General features: G+C 36.5%; 1 protein-coding gene across 1 annotated transcript in view; it reads left to right on the top strand.

Moving 5' to 3' along the window:
• Positions 1-1856: 1856 nt before the first annotated feature.
• The window catches only part of GORASP2 (golgi reassembly stacking protein 2), a 31372-nt gene continuing 9790 nt past the window's right edge, over positions 1857-23438 (top strand). Inside the window, exons 1-6 of the mRNA XM_081261080.1 lie at positions 1857-2124; positions 15745-15825; positions 17210-17413; positions 18016-18102; positions 21031-21161; positions 22036-22168. Coding sequence (XP_081117206.1) covers positions 2062-2124; positions 15745-15825; positions 17210-17413; positions 18016-18102; positions 21031-21161; positions 22036-22168 — 699 coding nt within the window. The 5' untranslated portion in view covers positions 1857-2061. The remainder of the gene's footprint in view (positions 2125-15744; positions 15826-17209; positions 17414-18015; positions 18103-21030; positions 21162-22035; positions 22169-23438) is intronic.

Raw genomic sequence — 23438 nt, forward strand, 5'->3', positions numbered from 1 at the left:
TCACCATTAGTGATAGTCAGATTGACCATTGGATAATGGCATAGGGAGTACATGGAAGGAGCAAAAGGAGCAACAGAGTAGGATCAACACAGTGTGAATCAAACTTGGCTACTCAAAGGAGCTAAAATGGAGAATTCAGAGCAGGGAGAATTGAAAGACCAAGGAAATCCAATCAATCAAATTTCCCAGCCTGGTGTATCCCTGTGTTATAGGACTGGGGTCTTCCAGGAAACTGAGGCAGCACAAAGAATGTTCTCCTCTTCAAACTCTGATTCTTGAGATCAAGTCAGAAAGATTTTAGGCATGTTGCTCAGATTAACAGTTATGATTGATTGAAGGATAAGCAAAGGGACTCTCTCAAGGAAAAGTGGATCCTCCCAGAGAGAGGAGGACAGCATGTCTGTCCTGCACTCCAGTTTTTTTTTATTTATATATGACAGCAGAATGCATTACAATTCTTATTACACATATCTCTGGTTCTATACAAAGTATATTCACACCAATTTGTGTCTTCATACATGTACTTTGGAGAATAATGACCACCACATTCCATCATCATTTATAACCCCATGACCCCTCCCTTCCCCTCCAATAACTCTGCCCTATCTAGTGTTCCTCTATTCCTCCCATGTTCCCTCTCCCCATCCCATTATGAATCAGCCTCCTTATATCACAAAAAAACATTCAACATTTGGCTTTTGGGAATTGGCTAACTTCACTTAGCATTATCTTCTCTAACTCCATCCATTTACTTGCAAATGCCATGATTTTATTCTCTTTTATTGCTGAGTAATATTCCATTGTGTAAATATGCCACTTTTTTTATCCATTCATCTATTGAGTGCACTCCAGTTTTATTGGAGATCCCAGAGAAGTTTCTGGAGAGTACCACCCAGGTCCACCTCTTAACTTTTGACTGACGTCAAGAAGACCTCAAACTTTCAAGTCCCCACTGCCATGACAATTCTAGGTCACTTTGACCTCATTCTAAATGAATTTTTAACCATCAATTCTTACAAATTTTATGGTTAGGAGGAATTATACTTATCTCTCTGAGTTTCAGGATCTGGTTTATGAAAAGGGTCACAAAAGTCTTCCCCTTCTGGGTAAATTTTCCTCTTATGAACATTACTTTTGACCTTGCATTTCTCCTGCGATAACAGGTAGTTTGCTGGGGAATGTGACATATCCTGTCCACTTAACCCACCAGGGCTGCAGGTAAATTGCTTCTTGGAAAAGAAAGTGTGTGTGTGTGTGTGTGTGTGTGTGTGTGTGTGTATGTATGTGTTGGGGGGGTCAGCACAGTGTGCCCATTTTATAAGCTTATTCCCCTCAACTTATTTTCCCACCATTTGCACCTCTGATCTTGTTCTCACAGGGCGGTTGAGCGGGGGAGATACACACACACACACAAACAAATATAAACATAAAGATGTAAACAAACATGTGGGTACTCCATGACTCCATAACTCTTTGGGACAGCTAATTTACAATAGGAATGTTTTCCTTTATAAACCTGTGTACAGCTGTGGGTAATACCTAATGGCTCTTTGGGAGCGGCCCGGCCTTAGTATTCAGCCTACGTATTACTCTCAGATGTACAATCTGAGACAGGCCTTGTGCACCCAGAGTATAAAAACCTCCTTGAATTTTGCATTTGCTCTTTCCTGCAGTAGCCCTTGCCCCTGTCACTGGCCACCAGGGGGAGCTGCAACCAGGCGAACGCGCCTAGATGAATCTTGTCCAACTCAGGGCCCTATAGCAACTAGTCGGGCTCGAGGAACTGTTTTCTCGCGAGCACAAATAGGCTCCTCCCCGCCCTTCCTCGCCGCCGGTGGGCTCTCAGGCCCCTTTCTGTGGCTCGCGGCAGGTGGCGCTGTCTGCGGCGTCTCAGAGGCCCCGGCTGCCTCGGCGACGATCTCCCGGCGGGCAGTGCGGCCCGGCTCTCGGGCGGCAGCGAGTGCCACGTCCTAAGTGCTACGCGGAGGAGCGGAGCGGGTGGTACGCTGGGGGCGGGGAGCAGCACGAAGTCCGTCTAGTCCACACCGATCGCCCGCCGCCATGGGCTCTTCGCAGAGCGTCGAGATCCCAGGCGGAGGCACGGAAGGCTACCACGTCCTACGGGTAAGGGCTCCGACGGCGGCCCGGGAGCTGCGGGCTGGAGGCGGGGCTCGGCCGCGGGGAGGCGGAGGCCCCGATCGGCCCCCTCCCGGAGCTGCCAGGCCGGATCCTGCGGAGGAGCGGCGACCGCGGGCGCTGCCTGGGCCGAGACTGGGTCGGGAGGCCGCTGGCGTCCACCTCCCTGAAGCATCCCGGGCCCGGATCCGCGGCTCTGGGAGGACCGGCCAGAGCCAAAGGACAGTGCGGGTGCCTCGGCCAGGGGACGGCCCTGGAGAGGGTCACTCTTGGCTCCTCTTCCTGCGCACGACCTTCTTGGCGCCCTCCGCCCCTCCATTCTTAGCTTCCAAAGTTTGGAAGGTCTTGAGAGCAACGTCTCCAGAAGGGGTGATGAAGATAGCTGTTGAGGTTTCCCAGAAAGGCATCCTAAAACCCCTCAGTCGAAGCTAGGGATGCGAAGGCAGGTGTTGATTCACCTCGGCGCTGTCCGTATGTCCGGAAAGGCCAACTAGACAGGAGAGGGCAAATTAAATGCCACCAAGTAGTTTTGACGGGCTTAAATTTACTTGATTTTTGACAGGGCTTTTTTCTTTCCTGTGTCATTCCTGACTCTTTCAACACTCTCCTTCAATATTTCCTGGAGGAGAACTTCTGTTCTTTTCTAAGGCTGATGAGGACGTGTTGGAGATTAAGGTTTAGATCCACAGTGGTAAAAGATGTAATGGGGAAGAATGTTTTCCAAATAATCTGGGTAAGTAAAGGAAAGCAACCTCCAACATCAGGATGCAAAACAAACAAACAAAGAAAACCATCTACCTGTGAACGACCTTGGCTGTACAAAAAAAACGCTGCTTTTTCCTCCTGGAACCAGAAACCGGGAGACTTTTAAAGTGGCATTAATGGTTGTGTGCAGTGACACCTGTGTGAGTGGCAGTATGGTGAACGGTGAACAGAGTGATCCCAGTCTGCAGCGCCATTTAGGGATGCAGTAGAGTGTCACAACATGTTCGTTTATCTCAGGCAAGAGCATTTTCATTCAGAGAATGCACTTCCTGGTACTACCTTCATTTTCTGGTCCAGGTCCTGTGTTCTAGGTGAGTTAACATTCCTAAATTACCCAGATCTCTGAGTGGTGGACTGTGAGAGGTCTCCTTTCTGATCTTTAGGATTTTTGTGTCCAGTTTCCTGTTCATTTATTTCACTAAAAAGAAATCCATCTTGATGTCACATTCTTGGCAGGAATAGGTGATTTTTTTTTTCCAGAAAGAATAGAGAACCTATAAATAAATCATATTACCTTCCTATTCCCTTCACCTAACCCAAACCCCAGGTGCCTACTGATACGGAACATGGAAGAACTGTCAGTTTCCAGACATGAAATGAAAATTAGTGACAGTGCTTTTTCTATTATCTGGTCTGAATTGAGTTATCTACTCTGGGGTATGTTATCCAGTTACCAGCTCATTCTCACAGTAGCTGATTGTGACCATAAATCCTGGGGGATTTGTTATATTTTTATAATATATACACTCAGGGAAACTTAATAAGACACATTAGTGTTAATGAGTAGAAAATACTCTGAAAGACATACACATCAAAAGGACTCCAATTTAATGGCTTCTGTAAATGATATAATTCCAATGGAAAACAGCTTGAAGTGTACTTTCTTCATATAGGTTCAGCTCAGTAAATCTGTGTCATACATATTCGATGGTACAGATGTGTTATTAATATATAAATCTAATTTTTGGAAACACAACAGACAACCTTAGTTACCAATATGCATTTGGAACATAAATGTTGTGAAACATAGCAGGACATAGTGGCATACTCCTATAATCCCAGCTCCAGAGGCTGAGGCAGAGGAAATACAAGTTCAAAGCAAGCCTTATCAACAAAGCAAAACCCTGTCTCAGAATTTTAAAAAAATAAAATAAAAAGTGCTGGGGATGTGGCTTAGGTGGTTGAGTATCCCTAATCCCTGGTACCAAAAAAAAAAAAAAAAAGTGTTGTAAAAGATAATTCTTATTTAGTTAGAGTTTTAGTAAAGGGAAGCTTTGAAATAATAATGATCGAGTTGGAGATGGGTGCTGCATGCCTACAATCCTCCTGTTTGGGAGCCTGAGGCAGGAGAATCTCAATGTCTAGGCCAGCCTACACAATTTAAGGAGACCCTGTCTCATTTTAAAAGGGCTGGGGGTACAGCTTAGTGGCAGAGCACTCACTTAGCATGTGTGAGGCCCTGAGTTCAATCTCTAGCAACACAAAAAATAAAAAATAGTAATGAATGATCATCTAGTTTAGAAAAATGCTTCTGAGTTCAGAACCCCATCTACCCTTAATTCTGTAATTGGATTCCTTATCTTTGTTTTCAGAGGGAAAAGTACTATGTGAAATCTAAACATATAAAAATGTCTTCCTTGCATTTATTATTGCCTAAATATATAGTTTTAAAATTCCATTGGTGAATTATTGAACTTGTAAACCAAAGTAGATATGGTAAGATATTCTGGGATTAAAAATCACCTATGTTCAATGAGTTCTAGACTGATTTAATTTGCAGTTTTCTTTGATAACCAATTCCTTGGCCATTTCCTTATTAGTAATAAATAATGTGATAGGTTTGAAATTATTGTGGTATAAAACACCCAAATCCACTGCTGTTTTATTGTTGTTATTTCATGAATTCCTATAATTGATAGAGTAAACTTTCCCCTTTTTCCATTTTTTTTCAGTATCTATTTTTAGGTTCTGCTTCAAAAATCTTTAGGGAGGGCTAGGGTTGTGGCTCAGTGGCAGAGTGCTTCCCTAGCATCTGTGAGGCACTGGGTTCTATGTGGTCATGATCCTATTATATATCCAACTCTTCATCTTCATGCCAGAGGTAACTAACCTTTGTGCAATTTCCTTTGTGACCTATCCAATTTGTTTTATGCATATAAAAGAATCTTTCCCTCCACCTTTTTTTTCTAAGTATATATATGTACATCCTTAAATCCTACTTTTTGTTTTCACTTAAAATACACCTTTCTAGCAGGATGGGGTTGTGGCTTAGTGGTAGAGCACTTGCCTGGCATGTGTATGATATAAATAAAATAAAGGCCCACTGACAACATAAAAAAATACACCTTTCCCAAAATTATTGAATTTTAATATTTTATTTATGTAATATGGATCTTCTTTTTAGTAAATGGCTACATTGTTTTCTGGTTCTCCATTCATCAGAGAACATTTGAGTAAGTTCAGCAAGTACAGTAAAATCCCTAAATTACATGTAACTCTACTACCTAAAGGTAAATTCTGTTGAAGTGTTTTTCTTCACTTTTTTTCCTATCCTCCACCTCCTTTTTGCCTAACTTTGTACCTTAACCATGTTTTACAAAGATTTGAATGATATGGACATGTTCAAGCACAGTATGGTGGAAAGTTGTATTAGCTTTCCAACCTAAATCATCCAGTTGCTTTATTTATTGTTACATAAATCAGGGCCTAATCACTGATCACAATGCTATGCATTCAGTGGAAATCAATGTTTAAAATTAATACCCTGTGTAGATACATGTATGTTCCAGTACCTAGGAAAATAAAACTGAAAGATAATAAACCAGAATTATTAGTAGATGGTGACATTTTTATATTCCTTTTACATCTAATATATTTTCTAGAATTTCTGCCATGATCATGAAATACTTGAATAATCATAAAAAATATAGTGATAAAAAGTTATTTTTTAAAAGTGGATTCCTACTGGAAAATTTAAAAATATTTTTTGAAACCTTTGAAAAATAACATATTTCAACTTCCATGTTTACCATGAGTGCCACTTTTATTGAGGTCCTCTGATTCTTGTACAAGGTGGGAAAATTTTTAATCTAGGCTTCTCAGTTTTATTACTATGTGTTACCTCCTATAGTTGAATTATATTGAATACAGAGTTCTTGCTTTGATTCGCCATTAGTTATCAAGAGAACCCAGCAGGGCTTTCACCCCACTCCCTGGTGCTAGGGGTTGATGGAATCTAGGCCTTTTGCATGCTAGTCACTTAACATTCTTTGAGATGGAAGATACCTAACAGTATTTTGGAACCAGTATTCATACAGTGTGGGAACATGGAACTATCATGTTCAATGTTCACTCTTCCCTATGATTTCCTCTAGGAGAGATTTTGAGGTGATGGATGTTTCAAAGGAAGGGTTATTAAAATGCAGTGTGTCTTCAGTATAATAACAGACATTTATTCTCTGAGTCACTTGCTGCAAATTGGACAGCATTTAGGTGTTTTCTTAAGAGGACAAAGTGCCTACAAGTGGAATTATTTTTATAGAAAACAAAATACCTAGCTGGGTGCAGTGGTGCACACCTGTAAACTCAGCTACTTGGGAGGCTGAGGCAGGAGAATCACAAGTTGAAAGCCAACTGGACACCTGTTTCTCCTGGGTGTAACTCTATAGTAAAGCCCTCCACTGGATTCAACCCCCAGTACCAAAAAAAAAAAAGAAAGTAACACCTTGACCATATGTACTATTAGATGGAACTGCTCATTAATGGTGCCTCATTAATCTACTGAAATTCTGCTGCAGTGGGATTTTGATTTCATACTTATTTTGAAAAAATTAATTTGTAATATCTGATAGGTATAATTTTTCTTTATTGTTCTAAAGAAATGTTTCAAACTTTTTAAACTTATCCCTCTTTTGAAAAACAAAAATCTCATTGCAGCTTTTTTCTCATCCATTCTGAAAACAATATGTAAACAGAAAACACTTGTGTTATTTTATTTTGCTGTCCAAATATAATTGGAAAAACTTTATAAAGACTCTACCTGAATATTCTGTCCTACTTCCCAAAATTAGTCTCTTTAATGGAAGTTCAAGAAGTTCTTTAGCTCATAAACATTCTTTGAACTTACTTTCAAATGTAGGAATCAGAATATTTTTGTTAAGGCCATGGACTACAATATGTGAACCTTTGGACACTTGGAAGTTCTATCATTAAGAAAAAAAGAAATTACATCATTGAACATAAACTTTCCTCTATATTGCTAGACCTTGGATAAATTAGTATCATGTTGCTTATATATATTTCATTTTTATATGATGAAGTATGTTTTAATGCCTAACACTTTTGAGGACACTTTCTGTTAGGGATTAATTCTGGTTTCGGTAAGCAGTACAGTACATAGGGGTGGTTCTGTCTTTTGGGCCAGACACTTAACAGGACTTTTTATGAAATTTTCATAAGAATTGAGCTTAGAATGATCACGAACATCAGTACATTTATTTTGTTGCCCTTAATATTCTACTGGGAAAATTATATTATTTTTATGGATTCTCTAATAAATTATTAATAATCTAAACTGGAAATATTTGTGAAGGTTTAGTATATGCTTTGGTATCTGACTGTAAATTTCCTGGGGAAATATGATTATCAAATAAGATGGCTTGCTTTTTAAAATGAAATACTCGGAATCAAAATAGTTGCTTAGAGACTATATACTTTCCTCTTGGCATCACAGGTAAATTTATTGCAGCATAAGAAGAATGATGCTGGGCTTTTTTTCTTTCTCCCCCTTCTTAGCACCAGTGAGACATCATTCAAGCACATTTTCAGAAATAAGGACCCATGTCATCTTGTGGACATGAATATATTGAGACTTATTAGTAGACCAACAGAGACTACACTGGGAACTGGAATCTAGTCCCTGCTCCATCACTTCATTGTGTTTCCTTGGGCAACTTTCCATTGAACTTCTTTGAACTTCTCTTTTTATCTTAAACTTTAGTCTGGAGATAATAGTAATGCCTCTTCCACCTCTTTCACTAAAAATCCCATTAGATATTACATACAAAAATATTTTGAAAACAATTGAACACTGTTGAATCTCTTTATTAAAACAATACTGTCTACTTTGAACACTGTTGAATCTCTTTATTAAAACAATACTGTCTATTTCAGTGGGTATTCTTTGGATCAAATGAGATATTGTAAAACATTTAGCATATAATCTGGAATATGATGATTCAAGAAATCTTAGTTGATACCTTTATTAGTAGCGTTTGTATTGTTATGTCATTCATTAAGAACCCTATTGCCATGGCAATACTAGTTAAAATACACTAGTTGTAAATATTTTTAATAGTATTTCCATTTTATCAATCAGCAACTACCTTTTGTATAACTAACCATATACTTTACTGCTATTTAAAAGATAAGTTCTGGGTCAACTCACCAAAGCACAAATACATATGTTGCCTGTTAAACTTTAAGGATCCTCATTTTTTCTTTTTAATTCATTTATTTATTTATTCTAATTAGGTATATATGACAACAGAATACATTTTGATTCATTGTACACAATTACAGCACAACTTTTCATTTCTCTGGTTGTACACATGTAGTGTCACACCATATGTGCAGTCATACATGTACCTAGGGTAATGGTCAATCTCTTTCCACCATCTTTCCTGCCCCCATGTCTTCTCCCCATGCCTTCCTCCCTTTTGCCCAATCACAGTTCCTCCATCTTTCCTATCTCCCCCAACCCCTTTATGGATCAGCATCCACTTATCAGAACATTTGACCGTTGCTTTTTTGGGGATTGGCTTACTTCACTTTGCATGATAGTCTCCAACACCGAAGGATCCTCATTTTTCAGGAAATTGTAAGTCTGTTTTGTTCTGATTAATTTTTTTGTTTTATTTTGTTTTTTGATACAAGGGATCAAATCCAGGAGTGCTCAACTGCTGAGCTGCATGCCCTGCCCTATTTTTTATTTTTTATTTTGAGTCAGGGTCTTGCTAAGTTGCTAAGACTGGCTTTGAACTTGCAGTCATCTTGTCTCAGCCTCCCAAACCTCTAGGATTACAGGTACAGGTGTGTGCCACTGTAAGCCTGTTTTTAAAAAATAGGTAGGTGCTAGTATCTTCCTCACTGCTTTACTGCAGTGTTACTATGCACATTCATTAAAATAACTGAGTCTCTGTAATTAAAAGATCTTACCACATTTGATTTTTTTTTCATTGTAGAATCTGTAGATAGCTTAGTGACAGATTTTTTTTTTTCATGGTGAGTCATTAGTCTTACCATCCCTAGATTTACAGCAAGAGAAAAGGAACAGAGAGATTAGTAGGATTTGTCCAAGGTCACATAGCAAGTTTTCTTTCCCTAAGAAACAAATGTCTAAATGGATATTTGAAGAGAGTAAAATGAGTGGCTGGTTGTGAGAGTGGCTTCTTTTGGAGCAGACTTCAGTTTCTTTCAACATTATTTTCCTATTGTTCAAATCTTTTTTAGGAAGCTGGTATATGTAAAGACCAATTTTTATTTCCTTTTAGTTGCCATTAGTGGTTTGTTTGTTTTGGTTTTGTTTTTGTTTTTAGTGGCAGGGTTTCCTTATGTTGGAACTCAGGGGCTCAAGTGACCCTCTTGCCTCAGCCTTCTTGGTGGCTGAAACTATAGGCCTGTGCCATCAACCCAGCTTAAAATTTTATTTCAAAGTGCTTTGTATGTTGGAAATTGTGTCATAGGGCCAGTGTCAGGAGAACATACCCTTTGAGTTATTATGAAAGAATGTGTGAGAAAAATGTCTTAGTGTGTAAGGTTTGAACTCTTCTAGTCTATTGCAAAATTATTTACCGCACATTTGTGTCAAGACTCAAACAGGGAATCTTGCCCATTTGCAGTCATAGAGTAGCCCTTATCCCCCTAAAACTAACTTTTATAACTATGAAGGATTTAGGATTTCTTTTCATTATATCACATTTGCAGATCTTTTCCCATCATTTTGATCACCTGAGCACATGCACATATAATGTGACTACTCACACATATGAGTGTGAGTGAACTATTCACCTAAGTGAGTCACTTAGGTGTTACTTGGGTTGAATTTATTTTCTAGTCTTAGCATCTCTACTGTTTTTAAATATCGTGCAGAAGTGAGAGTGCTGATATTAAACTAAGCTAGAGGAAATGATGATGGAAGACAAAGTCATTCAAAGGGACTTATGAACATTTGATGAGGACTGCATAGTACAATAATCAAAAGGAGACAGTTGCATTCCACTTAACCTCCTGTGTTCAGAAAGTAACCTTGTGGTTTTCCATTTTTGTTACTTTAAGGTAGCAGGTCTGTATACCTCAGATGGATACATAAGTAAATAGACCAATGTATTTAGGAGAATATCTAATCTACTCCATCCAAACTTTTCTTCCCTTCTGTTTTGCTACTCTGCAGTTCCTTCCTCCCTCTTCTAATCAAAGAATTGGCAGAGAAAAAAGGTTCATGTAAATGTCTCAAACCTAGTTTAGAATAGTAATATTTGAAGTCTTAATCCTAGAAAAAAAGATGGATGTGTCACTAGAAAGCAACCAGGAAAGAACAACAAGGTCTATAAAACACTGTTTTGTTTTGTTTTGTTTTGTTTTGTTTTGTTTTTGGTGTTGTTGTTGTTGTTGTTTTAAGTCTAAATCTGGTAATACTTTCAGATCTAGGATCATAAGATGAGGGAAAAGTCAAAAGTTTGATTGGTTATTACCTGGAACTTGATTGAACAAAAAGGTTAATTGTATCTTGTAGGACAGTTTTTCAAATTTAAATTGTATTACAGCTCGAAGAAAGAAAAATTTTCTTTTGTATCCAGTCCATACTACTATGTCATAAAAAATACTGATCCTTATTATGTCATGATTTTTTTTTACATTTTTTTCTGTTTGACATCTGTTTTGTTGTTTATCCTGTCTTTGACTCACTAATTTCAGAACTGAAACTACTTGCTTTTAGTTAAATGACACCACAAGAGATTATTTCTGAAAAATAGTGGTTCAGAAACCCAGCTTCTAATCATTGGTGCTAATTTATTTTCATGTAATAGGGATTCTCCTTTACTGTGCAATCTCATCATAAGCAGCTAATTTTTGCTTATTGAGGGGTTAAAAATGTTTAGCAAATTTCACCTCAGGCAACCACTAATCTTTTTACTGACTCCTTGATTTGGTCTTTTCCAGAATGTCAAGTATTTAGAACAAGTAGTATATAACTGTTCATACTGGTTTCTTAAAAAATCTATGTTTACAGTTTATTACATGTTTTCCCCAACATCATGAATAGGTGCTAAGTATCATTTAACCCCTTTGTGACTTTATTGGGGTGGGGGTGGGTGGTGAGGATCAATCCCAGGGCTTGGTGCATGCTGGCCAGTGCCCTACCACCAAACTGCATTTCTGTATCTTAATTGTTATTATGACCATCAGTTAATGATGTGTTGAAATACATGTAGTTATCATGAAGACTTGGGCTCTCTGGTACTGTAGCTTTTAGCATCATATGACTTTTTAAACTTAAATGTAAAATTAATTAAAATTAAAAGAAATTAAAAATTTAGTCCCTCAATCTCACTAGCCACATTTCAAATGCTTTGTCAGTCACATGTGACTAGTGGCTGCCTTATTGGACAGTACACATACAGAACATTTCCACTATCACAAAAAATTCTGTAAATAATATCAAACTTTTGTATCTCTTTGTTCTCTATAAGACACTATCCAATCATACCTTATATATACGCACACAGTAACTACTCACTACTATGTGGTAATAGTATCTCTTTCCTCTTTCACTTCTTTTGCCCATCATTCTCACTGTTGGTGGCTTGGAAGTCATATAGCTAAATTATGTAAAATAAATGTCAGTGGAGTCTGAGAGTGGTCCTGAAGTGTTCTTTTAAAGTACAGTGAGCATTAGACCAAGTTATTTTGTGGTCTTAATGTTGACTATGTAGAAAAAAAAATATTGACTATGTAGAATCCTTTTTGACTTAATTGTAGGTTCTCAAATTGTTCCTTTAGGTGAGGTGTGGGATATGTTCTTAGGTTATAGTATTTCATTTCTACTTTTTTGGTAAAGAAAGAATGTCTAAAAACTTTATGTTAATGGTGTACACATAAATGTACAGCTTCCCATCCCTTTTCAGTTACATTTCACATACACCCCACCTCCCCTGGGTGAATATTATCTACTATCCTGATTTCTGGCAGCATAGAATTAGTTTGACCTATTCTTGTATTTGGTGTATATGGAACCAGGTGGTATGTATTCGTTTGTATTTGGCTTCTTTTACTCAAATTTTGCCTGTGAAATTTATTCATGGTGTGTATTGTTGTAGACCTTTCATTTCATTAATGTTTTTAATGTCATAGAAGGTTTTAATGTCATACAAGGTTCTTGTCCTAGCATGTATCAATACAGTATTTCATTCCTTTTTATGGATATACCACATTTTATTTATGCAATTTATCCACTGAGGGATGTTTGGGTTGTTTCTACTTTTTGACTATTATAATTAATATGTATGAAATTTGTGTACAAGTTTTTTTGTAGACATGTATTTTCATTTCTCTCAGTTGTATATCTAGGAGTGGAATTGTTGGGGTCATACAATAACTATGTGTTTAATATTTTGAGGAACTGCCAAACTATTTTCCACATTGGCTTTACCATTTTACATTCCCACTAGTGGTGTATGACAGTTCCATTTTCTCCACATCTTTCCTAACACTTGTTATTATTTTATTTTACTTTGTCATTCTAGTGAGTGAGAAGTGGTACCTCATATGGTTTTACTATCTGTTTTCATAACAATTTGCAGTAGTTCAGATTTCCTCTGGATTCCTTTGTCGGATACGTATCTTTTCACTTTCACCATGTACCTTTTGATGAACAGACGATCTTAGTTTAGTATAATTCTTGAATTCTTCAGAACTTAGTATAGTTCTTGAGTTTATTTGGTTGACAATGCTTTTTTGTCAGTGTTAGGAAGCCTTTGCCTACTTAAAGACCTCAAGTATTGTGTTTTTCTCTAAAAGTTATATGGTTTTCCTCTTGGACCTTTAGATCTGCTACCTATCTAAATTGATTTTTGAGAAGTGACATTTAAAAAAATTGTCTTCTCTTACCAGCTGAATAACATAAGTATTTTTTGTTTTCTTTTTTAAGGAGTAAGAGATACTTAATAGATGGTTGGAAAAATAAACCTTATATCCAGGTATTGATTGGTTACAAAAAAATTGCCCTCAGATAGTGTTTGCAGAGTTAGGGGATGACCTTAAGATTTATAGGGCTCCTGTCATAAGCTAGAGATTGAGATGGCATTTCACAAAGTTTAGTTCATTGAATTTTTACAGCATTCTTGTAAAGTAGTTAACATTATCCCTTACTTGCAAATGAGGAATTGAGGCCCAGAGAGGCATATTAAACTTTCCCAAGCTCACCCAACTAAGTGGGCAGAACCACAGCTTGAAACCAAATCAGTATGCTCTGAACTTTTATGTTTGCAATGTACAGATTTTTTTTAACTCTAAAGTCTTAGTTATTAAATTTTTACATTGAGTCTGCTCATCTTAAATTGCTATGGTGTTTGGCTCAATAATAAGTGTTAAATGACCTATGGAGCCAAATATATTTGTAAACCACTTAATTAAAATGGACTGAAGAAAGCAGAAGATAAATTTTAACTATCAAGAAATCTTATAGGAGACAGAAGGTATTGAATTAGTAATCCAATGCTGGCGAGATGAGGTTCCTAATAGATTCTTATCAGTGGATAATATTGCAAAAGAAGTTTGCCTGTGCACATGTTTAGTTGCTGTATTTATCCATGCTGTGAAATATAGGAAATTTCCTTCAAATGTAGAGGCAAAGAGCATTTTCTAGGGCTCCCCCTGCTGGTTTCCTAGCACTAATTAAGATACCTACTTATTTATAAATGATATAAATAAATTTGGGGAAGAAATTAATTTCAAGGCCCATTAGAAACAGGAAATCAATATTTGTAGCAAATGAAATGGAAAAATAGAGTTTGGGGAAGAATTATTTAAATTGTATTTGTTTTAAAATTCACACTTAACTATTGGATCCTTTTTGAGTTATCAGAGGTACACCTGATCCTGAAAACTTTCCATTTCAGAGAAATAGTTTAAACTTTATACTCAGAAGGTGGCATGATAAGAATCATTGTGTAGGGTCAACTTTCTGAGTCAGTGATGACATTACAAAAGTGTTGTCGTTAGTCTTTTTAACAAAAAGATAAAGTTGGCAAACTCAGTGAAGTCCAAAACTGATGATGAACTAGTTGCCTTCTAGATAAAATGCTATTAATGGTCATTTGGAAAATTAGATTAGATAATTAGATAACCAGATGACTAGACATGGACCCTATTAAATGAAACTCCTAGGACTCTAGGGATCTGTACCATCAATCCCCTTTTCATACCTGAGGAGTTTCTCTTCTAACTGATGGCCACTTAATGGCCAATCATTTCATGCCTGGTAGAGGTGACTCCCGGGTGGTAGTGACTTATAGATCCAGGAAGCCACCACTTTCCCTTTCAGAGTTGTCATTGGGGTGGGGGGAATTCTTTCTGTTCCTTGGGTTCTAGATATTTTGTTTGATAATACGTAGAATAGGAAATAACTGAGTATAAGAAAAGGAAACAGTATATACTGATTTTTTTATTAGAGCTAATACCTTTAAATAATGAACTCCTTTGATATTTAACTTCATTATGAAAAGGTTTTAGTTCTAAATTTGCAGGAAATGTACATAATGCAAGATCAAACAGTTTTAGTAAATATTGAACCATCTTTCTGTTTACTGTGGCCAAAAAAAAAAAAGAAAAGAGAATCTAGTTTTTCTTCCTTCGGACAGTGATAATATGATTTGGCTTAAAGTAAATAGATAGAAGGTAACACTAATTCAAGAAGTAATGAACAATTCTGATTGACATTGGCATTAGAGGAATGTATCTGGGAACAATCTGAGTTCCATTTTTAAAGCATTAAAATGATTTGTTACTGTGTAAATAGCTACAGTTTTATGTATAGATTAATGTGTATCTTTTATTTGCATAGCTTTAGAATTGACTATTATAACTGTGTGGATTGTTATAGAAAATCGAAAATATTGGTGCAGACTTTTTGCTTTTGTATGATAGTTTTGACAGTACTTAATAACAGGTAGCAAAGTAAAAATCCTTTAGACAATTGTGAAAATTATTTTAGTAAAGGAAATATAAAGTTGATTGTATTCACATTTTGATTATATTGGTCATATTTCTATTACTAGCTACTAATATTACTGGAAATTTAGAGACTGGATAATCAATTTTAATCCATTTCAGACTTTCTCCTTAGATTCCTATATCTCCATTATAACGCTAGCCTCTTTGGTCCTCGATTAGAGGGCTGTGTTTCTCTTCTCACCTGTTTCTCAGCAGCTGACTATCTTGACAGTCCCTTGACAGTCAAGGAATAATGCTTGAATTTTTTGCTCAGTTGTAATGATTAACTGTTTACTAATTGCTGGAGGAGTGGCTCTCTAAAAAAGAGAAAGTAATGTGGAAATAGAGCCGTAAAGGGACAACCTCATATAGGAGATAAACTTAAAAAGTGAGTAGAATTTAAAGAGCTGAAAGGCATTCTCTGGGAGAGATGAAGAGAAATGCAAGAATTAGCATGTGTCTGTATTTCATTGTTAATGAAATTAATCTATTTTTACTGAAAAAGGATAGCTATTGAAATTTAGCTTACAATTTTAAATTAAGCTTTACATTTTTAATATTTTGTTTTTATAGGTACAAGAAAATTCCCCAGGACATAGAGCTGGACTGGAGCCTTTCTTTGACTTTATTGTTTCTATTAATGGTTCAAGATTAGTAAGTTTGGCTTTTTGTTAGTTTTGTCTATAGTACTTTGTGATCTTTTGGAAATGGAATTTTTCTTATTATCTGGGATGGATGTTTATTAATTACTTAGATTATTTAGAGTATGATGCTAATTTTTAAAAATAATCACAGGTTGGTAAACTTTAAAATGTCAAATCTATACTTGACAGTGCCTCACACCCCAGTGATTACCTTAGGGGAGTACAATCACTGCAGTCTTTTACTTTATATGTTAAATATTTGATTTTTATAAGCAGAAAGAAATAATTAAGATATAAAGGATTGTTTTTAAAGATGGTAGACTTTTGAACGTTTTGGCAAATGGATTAGTAAAATGTCACTTGTCGGTTTTCTTGGGGCTAAATTCATGACATACACATAATTTTATTAGAACCAAAAGTACAGAATTAAAAACTAGTTTTTATAAATCATTTCATTTTACCCATAATAAAGCCCTACAGGAAGGAAATCATGTCCTATCAGCAAAGGAATCTTATGACAATAGATACTTGATTAGTTTATTTGTTCCTAACAGACTTAAGGTTTTGTTCATTACTTACCAACACTCTGACATAATGGCCTTTATTCATTTATCTAATAAAATATTTAATATTCTTTTTCCATTTTCTTTTCCTTCCGGCTCCTAATAAATAATAAAGTAAATATTTAGAAGCAAAGTTCAAAATTAAACTTTAACCACAGTAGATATTTTTAGATTGTGACATCAAAGTCATTGCAATTGTGTTAGTAATCTGATTATAGTATATTTTGTTTTTAATCACTGAAGCCCTTGATCACTGTAAATAATGTTGAGATGAAAATTCTATAATCCATACTCAACTATTAGAAAAAAGGTTAGTTTATGACCCATAATGGGTAGGGAGCGGGAGCATGGGAGGAATAGACAAACTCTAGATAGGGCAGAGGGGTGGGAAGGGAAGTTGGGGGGGGGGGCGGGAACAGGAGGTTAGCAATGATGGTGGAATGTTATAGACATCATTATCCAAAGTACATGTATGAAGACATGAATTGGTGTCAACATACTTTATATACAAACAAACATAAAAAATGTGCTATATATGTGTAATAAAAATTGTAATGCACTCCACTGTCATATATTTAAAAAATAAAATCAATAAAAAACAAATAGATCAGTAAAAAAAAACAAAAGGTCAGTTTAAAGATAGTACCAACATAAGAGTTGTTCTTAACTTCTTGACATTTTGTATATAAAGGAATATTTGAATGTTGATGAAACTTTTGCCTGATGAATGTTATATTTATATAGATTTGATATTATTCTTTGAGAGCTGTAGGATACTTACACTAAGAATAGTTACATTTCTTAAAAAATGTGATTTCTGTGTGTTCACAGAATAAAGACAATGACACTCTGAAGGATCTACTGAAAGCAAATGTTGAAAAGCCTGTCAAGATGCTCATCTACAGCAGCAAAACCCTGGAGCTGAGAGAGACCTCAGTCACACCAAGCAACTTGTGGGGTGGCCAGGGCTTATTGGGAGTGAGCATTCGATTCTGCAGCTTTGATGGAGCAAACGAAAATGTCTGGCATGTATTGGTAGGTACGACCATGAACTATTACCTGCAGTGGAACAAGCAGCGTGGAAAGGTGTTTGTAACAGTGATTATCTCCAGTTTGGGGAGATCATAATAAATCATCACTTACTGCTTTTTAAATATAGATTGATTTCTTTTTAAATATTTTTTAGTTGTAGATGGACACAATATTTTCATTTCTATCTATCTATCTATCTATTTATTTATTTATTTATTTATGTGGTGCTGAAGGCCTTACATGTGCGAGGCAAGTGCTCTACCACTGAGCCACAATCCCAGCCCTTAAATATAGATTGATTTTTTTAAAAAATGTGAGGAGATGCAAATATCAAAACCTAAGAATGCTTTCTAATGATGTATCTGTTAGAATAAGATGTGTTAAGCAGAAAGCTACAGAAATATTTTAAATAATATTTGAAAAATATTATATAATTTTTAGTCTTGAAAGTTTTAAATTCTAGTTTCTGACTTCTAACATTATTTCCAATAAGTAAAATAGATAGATTTCTAGGGTTCTTAACTATAATTAAAAATAGTGGCTATAAAACTTGGAGCATTACTTTATATGTATTAATTTTAGGGTGTGTTTTTGTGTCATCGTAGGAAGTAGAATCAAATTCTCCTGCAGCACTGGCAGGTCTTAGACCGCACAGCGATTATATCATTGGAGCAGATATGGTCATGAATGAGGTAATTAATGTGTTCGTTAATGAATTATCTTCTAGTACTTTCTCATTGTGTGTGGACTCAGAAGAATGTTTGCATGCTTTCCATTTAGATTTAAAATTTTGTTCTTTGCTGATCAAGATAGCTTATGCTTCAGTGTTCAATGGAACATCTGGGAGGTATCTTATTAGGTATAGCTATGAGGAAAAACACATACTTATGGCAGTTGCACAGATTTTATGTATATGATATACAAAATTTCTTATGTGCCTTAAAACTAAATCAAATCTTCATTTTAGTCATCAATTTCATTTTTTCTTCCCCTTTTGTTTTTTATGCCCCCCTTGAAGTGCTACGTCATCTCCTTTTTGCTTTTCAAGATTACAGAATTGGCTCAGGTGTATTAGTCAGGTCCTTTTCTAAATCCATTAGCTGGCATAAGTATATATTACCAATTCAAGATGAGAAAAAATAAGGTGCCAGAATAACCTGGCTTTATATTTGTTTGTTGTTTTGTTTGCTTTCTTGTTTTTGTTCTGAGGGTTAAACCTAGGGGCCCTTTACCACTGAGCTACATCCCCAGCATTTTTATTTTTTATTTTGATACAGGGTCTCACTAAGTTTCCCAGGCTGACCTTAAACTTGCAGTTCTCCTGCCTAAGCCTCCAAAGCCTCTGGGCTTACAGGCATGCACCACTGCACCCAGCTAGCTATCAGGTTTTAATAATGGAGAGTAAAAGGAGAATGTGTAGAACTTGAGGATACAGGGGTTTGAATAAGAATGCTGACTAGGTCTTATGGACTGGGCTCAAGCCTTACACTTAGTAGGCCTTTTTTTAATTAAATTATTTATTTATTCTAATTTGTTATACATGATGACAGAATGTAATTCATTTCATATTACACATATAGAGCATAATTTTTCAAGTCACTGGTTATACACAATGTATTTTCACACCATTCCTGTCTTCATGCATGTACTTAGGGTAATGATGTCTAACTCATTCCACCATCATTCCTATCCCCTTGCCCCCTCCCTTCCCCTCCCTCACCTTTGCCCTATCTAAAGTTCCTCCATTCCTCCCATGCTCTCCTCCATTGCCATTATGAGTCAGCATCCTCATATTAGAGAAAACATTCAGCCTTTGGTTTTTTGGGATGGCTTACTTCACTTAGTATTATTTTCTCCAACTCCATCCATTTACTGCAAATGCCATGATTTAATCTCATTTAATGCTGTATATATGTGTGTGTGTGTGTGTGTGTGTGTGTGTATACACCAAAGTTTATCTATCCATTCATCTACTGAAGGGCATCTAAGTTGGTTTCACAATTTAGCTAATGTGAATTATACTGCCATAAACATTGATAATGGCTGTGTCCCTATAGTATGCTGTTTTTATGTCCTTTGGGTGTAAACCGAGGAGTGGGATAGCTGGGTCAAATGGTGGTTCCATTCCAAGTTTTCCAAGGAATCTCCATACTGCTTTCCAGATTGGCTATAGTAGTCCCACCAGCAATGTATGAGTGTGCCTTTTTCCCCACATCCTCACCAACACTTATTGTTGTTTGTATGCTTGATAGCTGCCATTCTGAATGGAGTGAGATTGATTTGCATTTCTCTAATTGCTAGAGATGTTGAACATTTTTTCGTATGTTTGTTGATTGATTTATATCCTCTTCTGAGAAGGGTCTGTTCAGTTCCTTGGCCCATTTGATTGGGTTGTTTATGTTTTTTTTTGTTGTTGTTGTTTGTTTTTGGTTTAAGGTTTTTGAGTGCTTTCTATATCCTAGAGATTAGTGTTCTATCTATCTGATGTGCTTGTGGTATAAATTTGCTCCCATTCTGCAGGCTTTCTACTCACCTCACTGATTCTTTCTTTTGCTGAGAAGAAGCTTTTTAGTTTGAATCCATCCCATTTATTGATTCTTGGTTTTAATTCTTGCAGTATAGGAGTCTTATTAAGGAAGTTGAGGCCTAGTCCCACATGATGGAGATTTGGGCCTACTTTTTCTTCTGTTAGGTGCAAGGTTTCTGGTTTAATTCCTAGTCATTGATCCACTTTGAGTTGAATTTTGTGCATGGTGAGAAATAGAGGTTTAATTTCCTTTTGTTACATGTGGATTTCCAGTTTTCTCAGCACCATTTGTTTAAGAGGCTATCTTTTCTCCAATATATGTTTTTGGTGCCTTTGTCTAATATAACTGTAGTTATATGAGTTAGTCTCTGTGTTCTCTATTCTTCTGTACTATTGGTCTACAGGTCTATTTTGATGTCAATACCATGCTGTTTTTTATAAAAACTTAGTGTAGTTTAAGGTCTGGAATAGTAATGCTACCAGCTTCACTCTTCTTGCTAAGGATTGCTTTGGCTATTCAGGTCTCTTATTTTTCCAGATAAATTTCATGATTACTTTTTCTATTTCTATGAGGAATGTCATTGGGATTTTGATTGGGATTGCATTGAATCTGTATAATGCTTTTGGTAGTATGGTCATTTTGACAATATTAATGCTGCCTATCAAAGAACAAGATAGATCTTTCCATCTTCTAAGGTCTTCTTTAATTTCTTTCTTTAGTGTGCTGTAGTTTCATTGTAGAGGTCTTTACCTCTTTCGTTAAGTTTATTCCTAAGTCTTTTTTTTTTTTTAAGCTATTGTAAATGGGGTGGTTTTCCTAGTTTCTCTTTCTGAAGATTTGTTACTGATTACAGAAATGTAGTAGGCCTTTCTTGAGATAATATATTGCATTGTACATTGAATGAAATCTTTCTTGGCATATCAAAAAATGATTTCAGTGTCTGGGGCAGAGCCCAGAATCTGACTTTTTTTTTTTTTTTTTTTTTTTTTTTTAAGAATGTTTCCCAGATGATTTTGATCGTAGCCAGGTTTGAAAGCAACTGATTTGAAATATTATATTTAAAAACTTTTTTCTCCGTTGACGATTTTGCAGTCTGAAGATCTATTCAGCCTTATTGAAACACATGAAGCAAAACCACTGAAGCTTTATGTGTACAACACAGACACTGATAATTGTCGAGAAGTGATTATTACACCAAATTCTGCATGGGGTGGAGAAGGCAGGTAAGATCATTTTTTAGGCTGTGTTTTGACTGTTTAACCTTTCCATTCAGATGTATTGTAAGCATTGATTACATTTGTTTTGAAATAAGGTATTAATTTATACTAAGACTCCTCAAAAAAAGAATTGACCTAGAGTATTGAAACCAATAATTCTTTTTTTTAAATTTTATTTATTTATTTTTGCTTTTATTTCTTTTGTACAGTACTGGAATTTGAAACCAGGGATTCTCATGTTAGGCAAGCACTCTACCACTGAGCTTTACCCTCAACCCTTTCTTTGGCAGAGGGTGTGTCTCATCAAGTTGCCCAGCTAGTCTTGAACCTGTGATCTTCCTGAGTAACCAAGATTATAGGCATGCGTCACCATACCTGTTTTTGTTGTTGTTGTTGTAGATGGACACATGCCTTTATTTTATTTCTTTTATTTTTTTATGTGTTGCTGAGGATCGAACCCAGTGCCTCACACATGCTAGGCAAGCGCTGTAGCCACAGCCCCATCCCTGATGTGTTTAACATATTGGTTGACTGTCACCATGTAGCAAATAATTGTCTACATGTGCCAGGAACTGTCAAGGCAGTAAACAAACAAGGTCTCTGCCCTTACAGGTTTTAACACTTTATTGAGGGAGAAATACAATAAACAAATTGGTAGTCATAGCATACAATGGCTATAAATGCTTGGGGGAAAATATCAGGGTGCACAGACACAGATAGTGTCTGTGGTGGAGAGAGGTGTGCTGTTCATAGAGGGTGGACAGCAAGACGACCTTATTTACAAGGATGGAAATATGTCTGAGTGATTTACATTTCAAAACCTCAAAAAAATGTAAACTGTGATTGATAGCAGTGACCTTAAGAAAAAATGTTTTTATAGCCTAGGATGTGGCATTGGTTATGGTTATTTGCATCGAATACCTACACGCCCATTTGAAGAAGGAAAGAAAATTTCTCTTCCAGGACAAATGACTGGTACACCTATTACTCCTCTTAAAGATGGGTTTACAGAGGTAAGACAATATTACTGCCTGAATAGCTCAAGACATTTCCACTAAAACAAATCAAATGTGTCAGTGCATATGTTGGTAGCAACAGTTGAGATAAGGGCAGATAATGAATTAAGTATTGATAATCATGTTGAACTTGAGGTTCCTGGAAGGTATCCTAATGAAGGTTAGGAAAGAGAACAGAACTAGAGATGCAGATTTGGGAATCATCAACAAAGAGCAGATAATTCAACCTAGTGTATATTGATGATTGTTGAGGGATTAGGCCTGCCTGGGTTAGAGGACTAAAGTTAAGATTTTGAAAATTTGAATGGATTGAGAAAGGGAATCAAATCAAAGGATGCTTAGGAGGAAGCCAGAGGGAGAAGAAAGTTCAAGCACATGGGTGTGGTCAGCCAGGAAGGTGCTGCAGAGAAGGCAGGTGAGAGGAACAGAAGGATGTCCTGAGGGAGGGCCATTTCAGAAACTTGAATTACAGGGCACAACAAGTGAGTTGTAGGGGATAAGGGAGTCTCACTGATGTGTATTATTTAAGGAAACTTGATTGATATGCAAAGAGAGCTAGGTATTTGAGCAGGTATATAGGATTTTTAATTGTTTCTTAGGTGGCATCACAGCATGTATAACTAAGGAAAAACCAGACACTCAGAAAGAAAATGTAAAGACCAGGCTGCTGCCACTGTCATTTTGTGGTACAAATCAGCCATCCCCTGTTCTAGACAAAGTGAAGCTACCAAGAATGTTCATCCCTTCTCACCCGACTCCCAGCATGGGCTCAAGGCCAGAGCCAGTGTAGTTACATGTCCCAGCTCTATCGCCATCTCTCCCGCACCCCCAATCAGTGCTTTTGGTCTCAGGTGAACCTCTAAAGTTGGTCTTAGTAGACCAAGTGGTAAAATGACAGCTGGGGAAAGGGTCAGAATACAAGCTGTTGGAATGCAGTGAGGGACACCAGAACTGGCAGAAGTTAGAGTAATTGGAAGTAACACTGCCCATCTGTGGTGTTCATATGGACTATAGCCTCCCACAACAGGTAGAGATCCAGGGCCATTTTTATTCATTGGTGAGAAAAGATTAAATGTATTTAGGGAGTTAGAAATCTTGAGAAACTTAAGAAATCTGTTAAGACTTCTTGCTGATTTCTTCCATGAGCCATGAAAATATTTTTTAAAAACTTGAGAATTCACAGAGGAATAATTAGCAGCATGTTTAAGAATTGAATAAAATGATTTCCAGGTGTCTAAGAAGGGAAAGAGGAAAATCTCTCCTCGTA

The sequence above is a fragment of the Spermophilus citellus genome, assembly GCF_964194105.1.
Source record: "Spermophilus citellus genome assembly, chromosome: 11".
Lineage (NCBI taxonomy): Eukaryota > Metazoa > Chordata > Mammalia > Rodentia > Sciuridae > Spermophilus > Spermophilus citellus.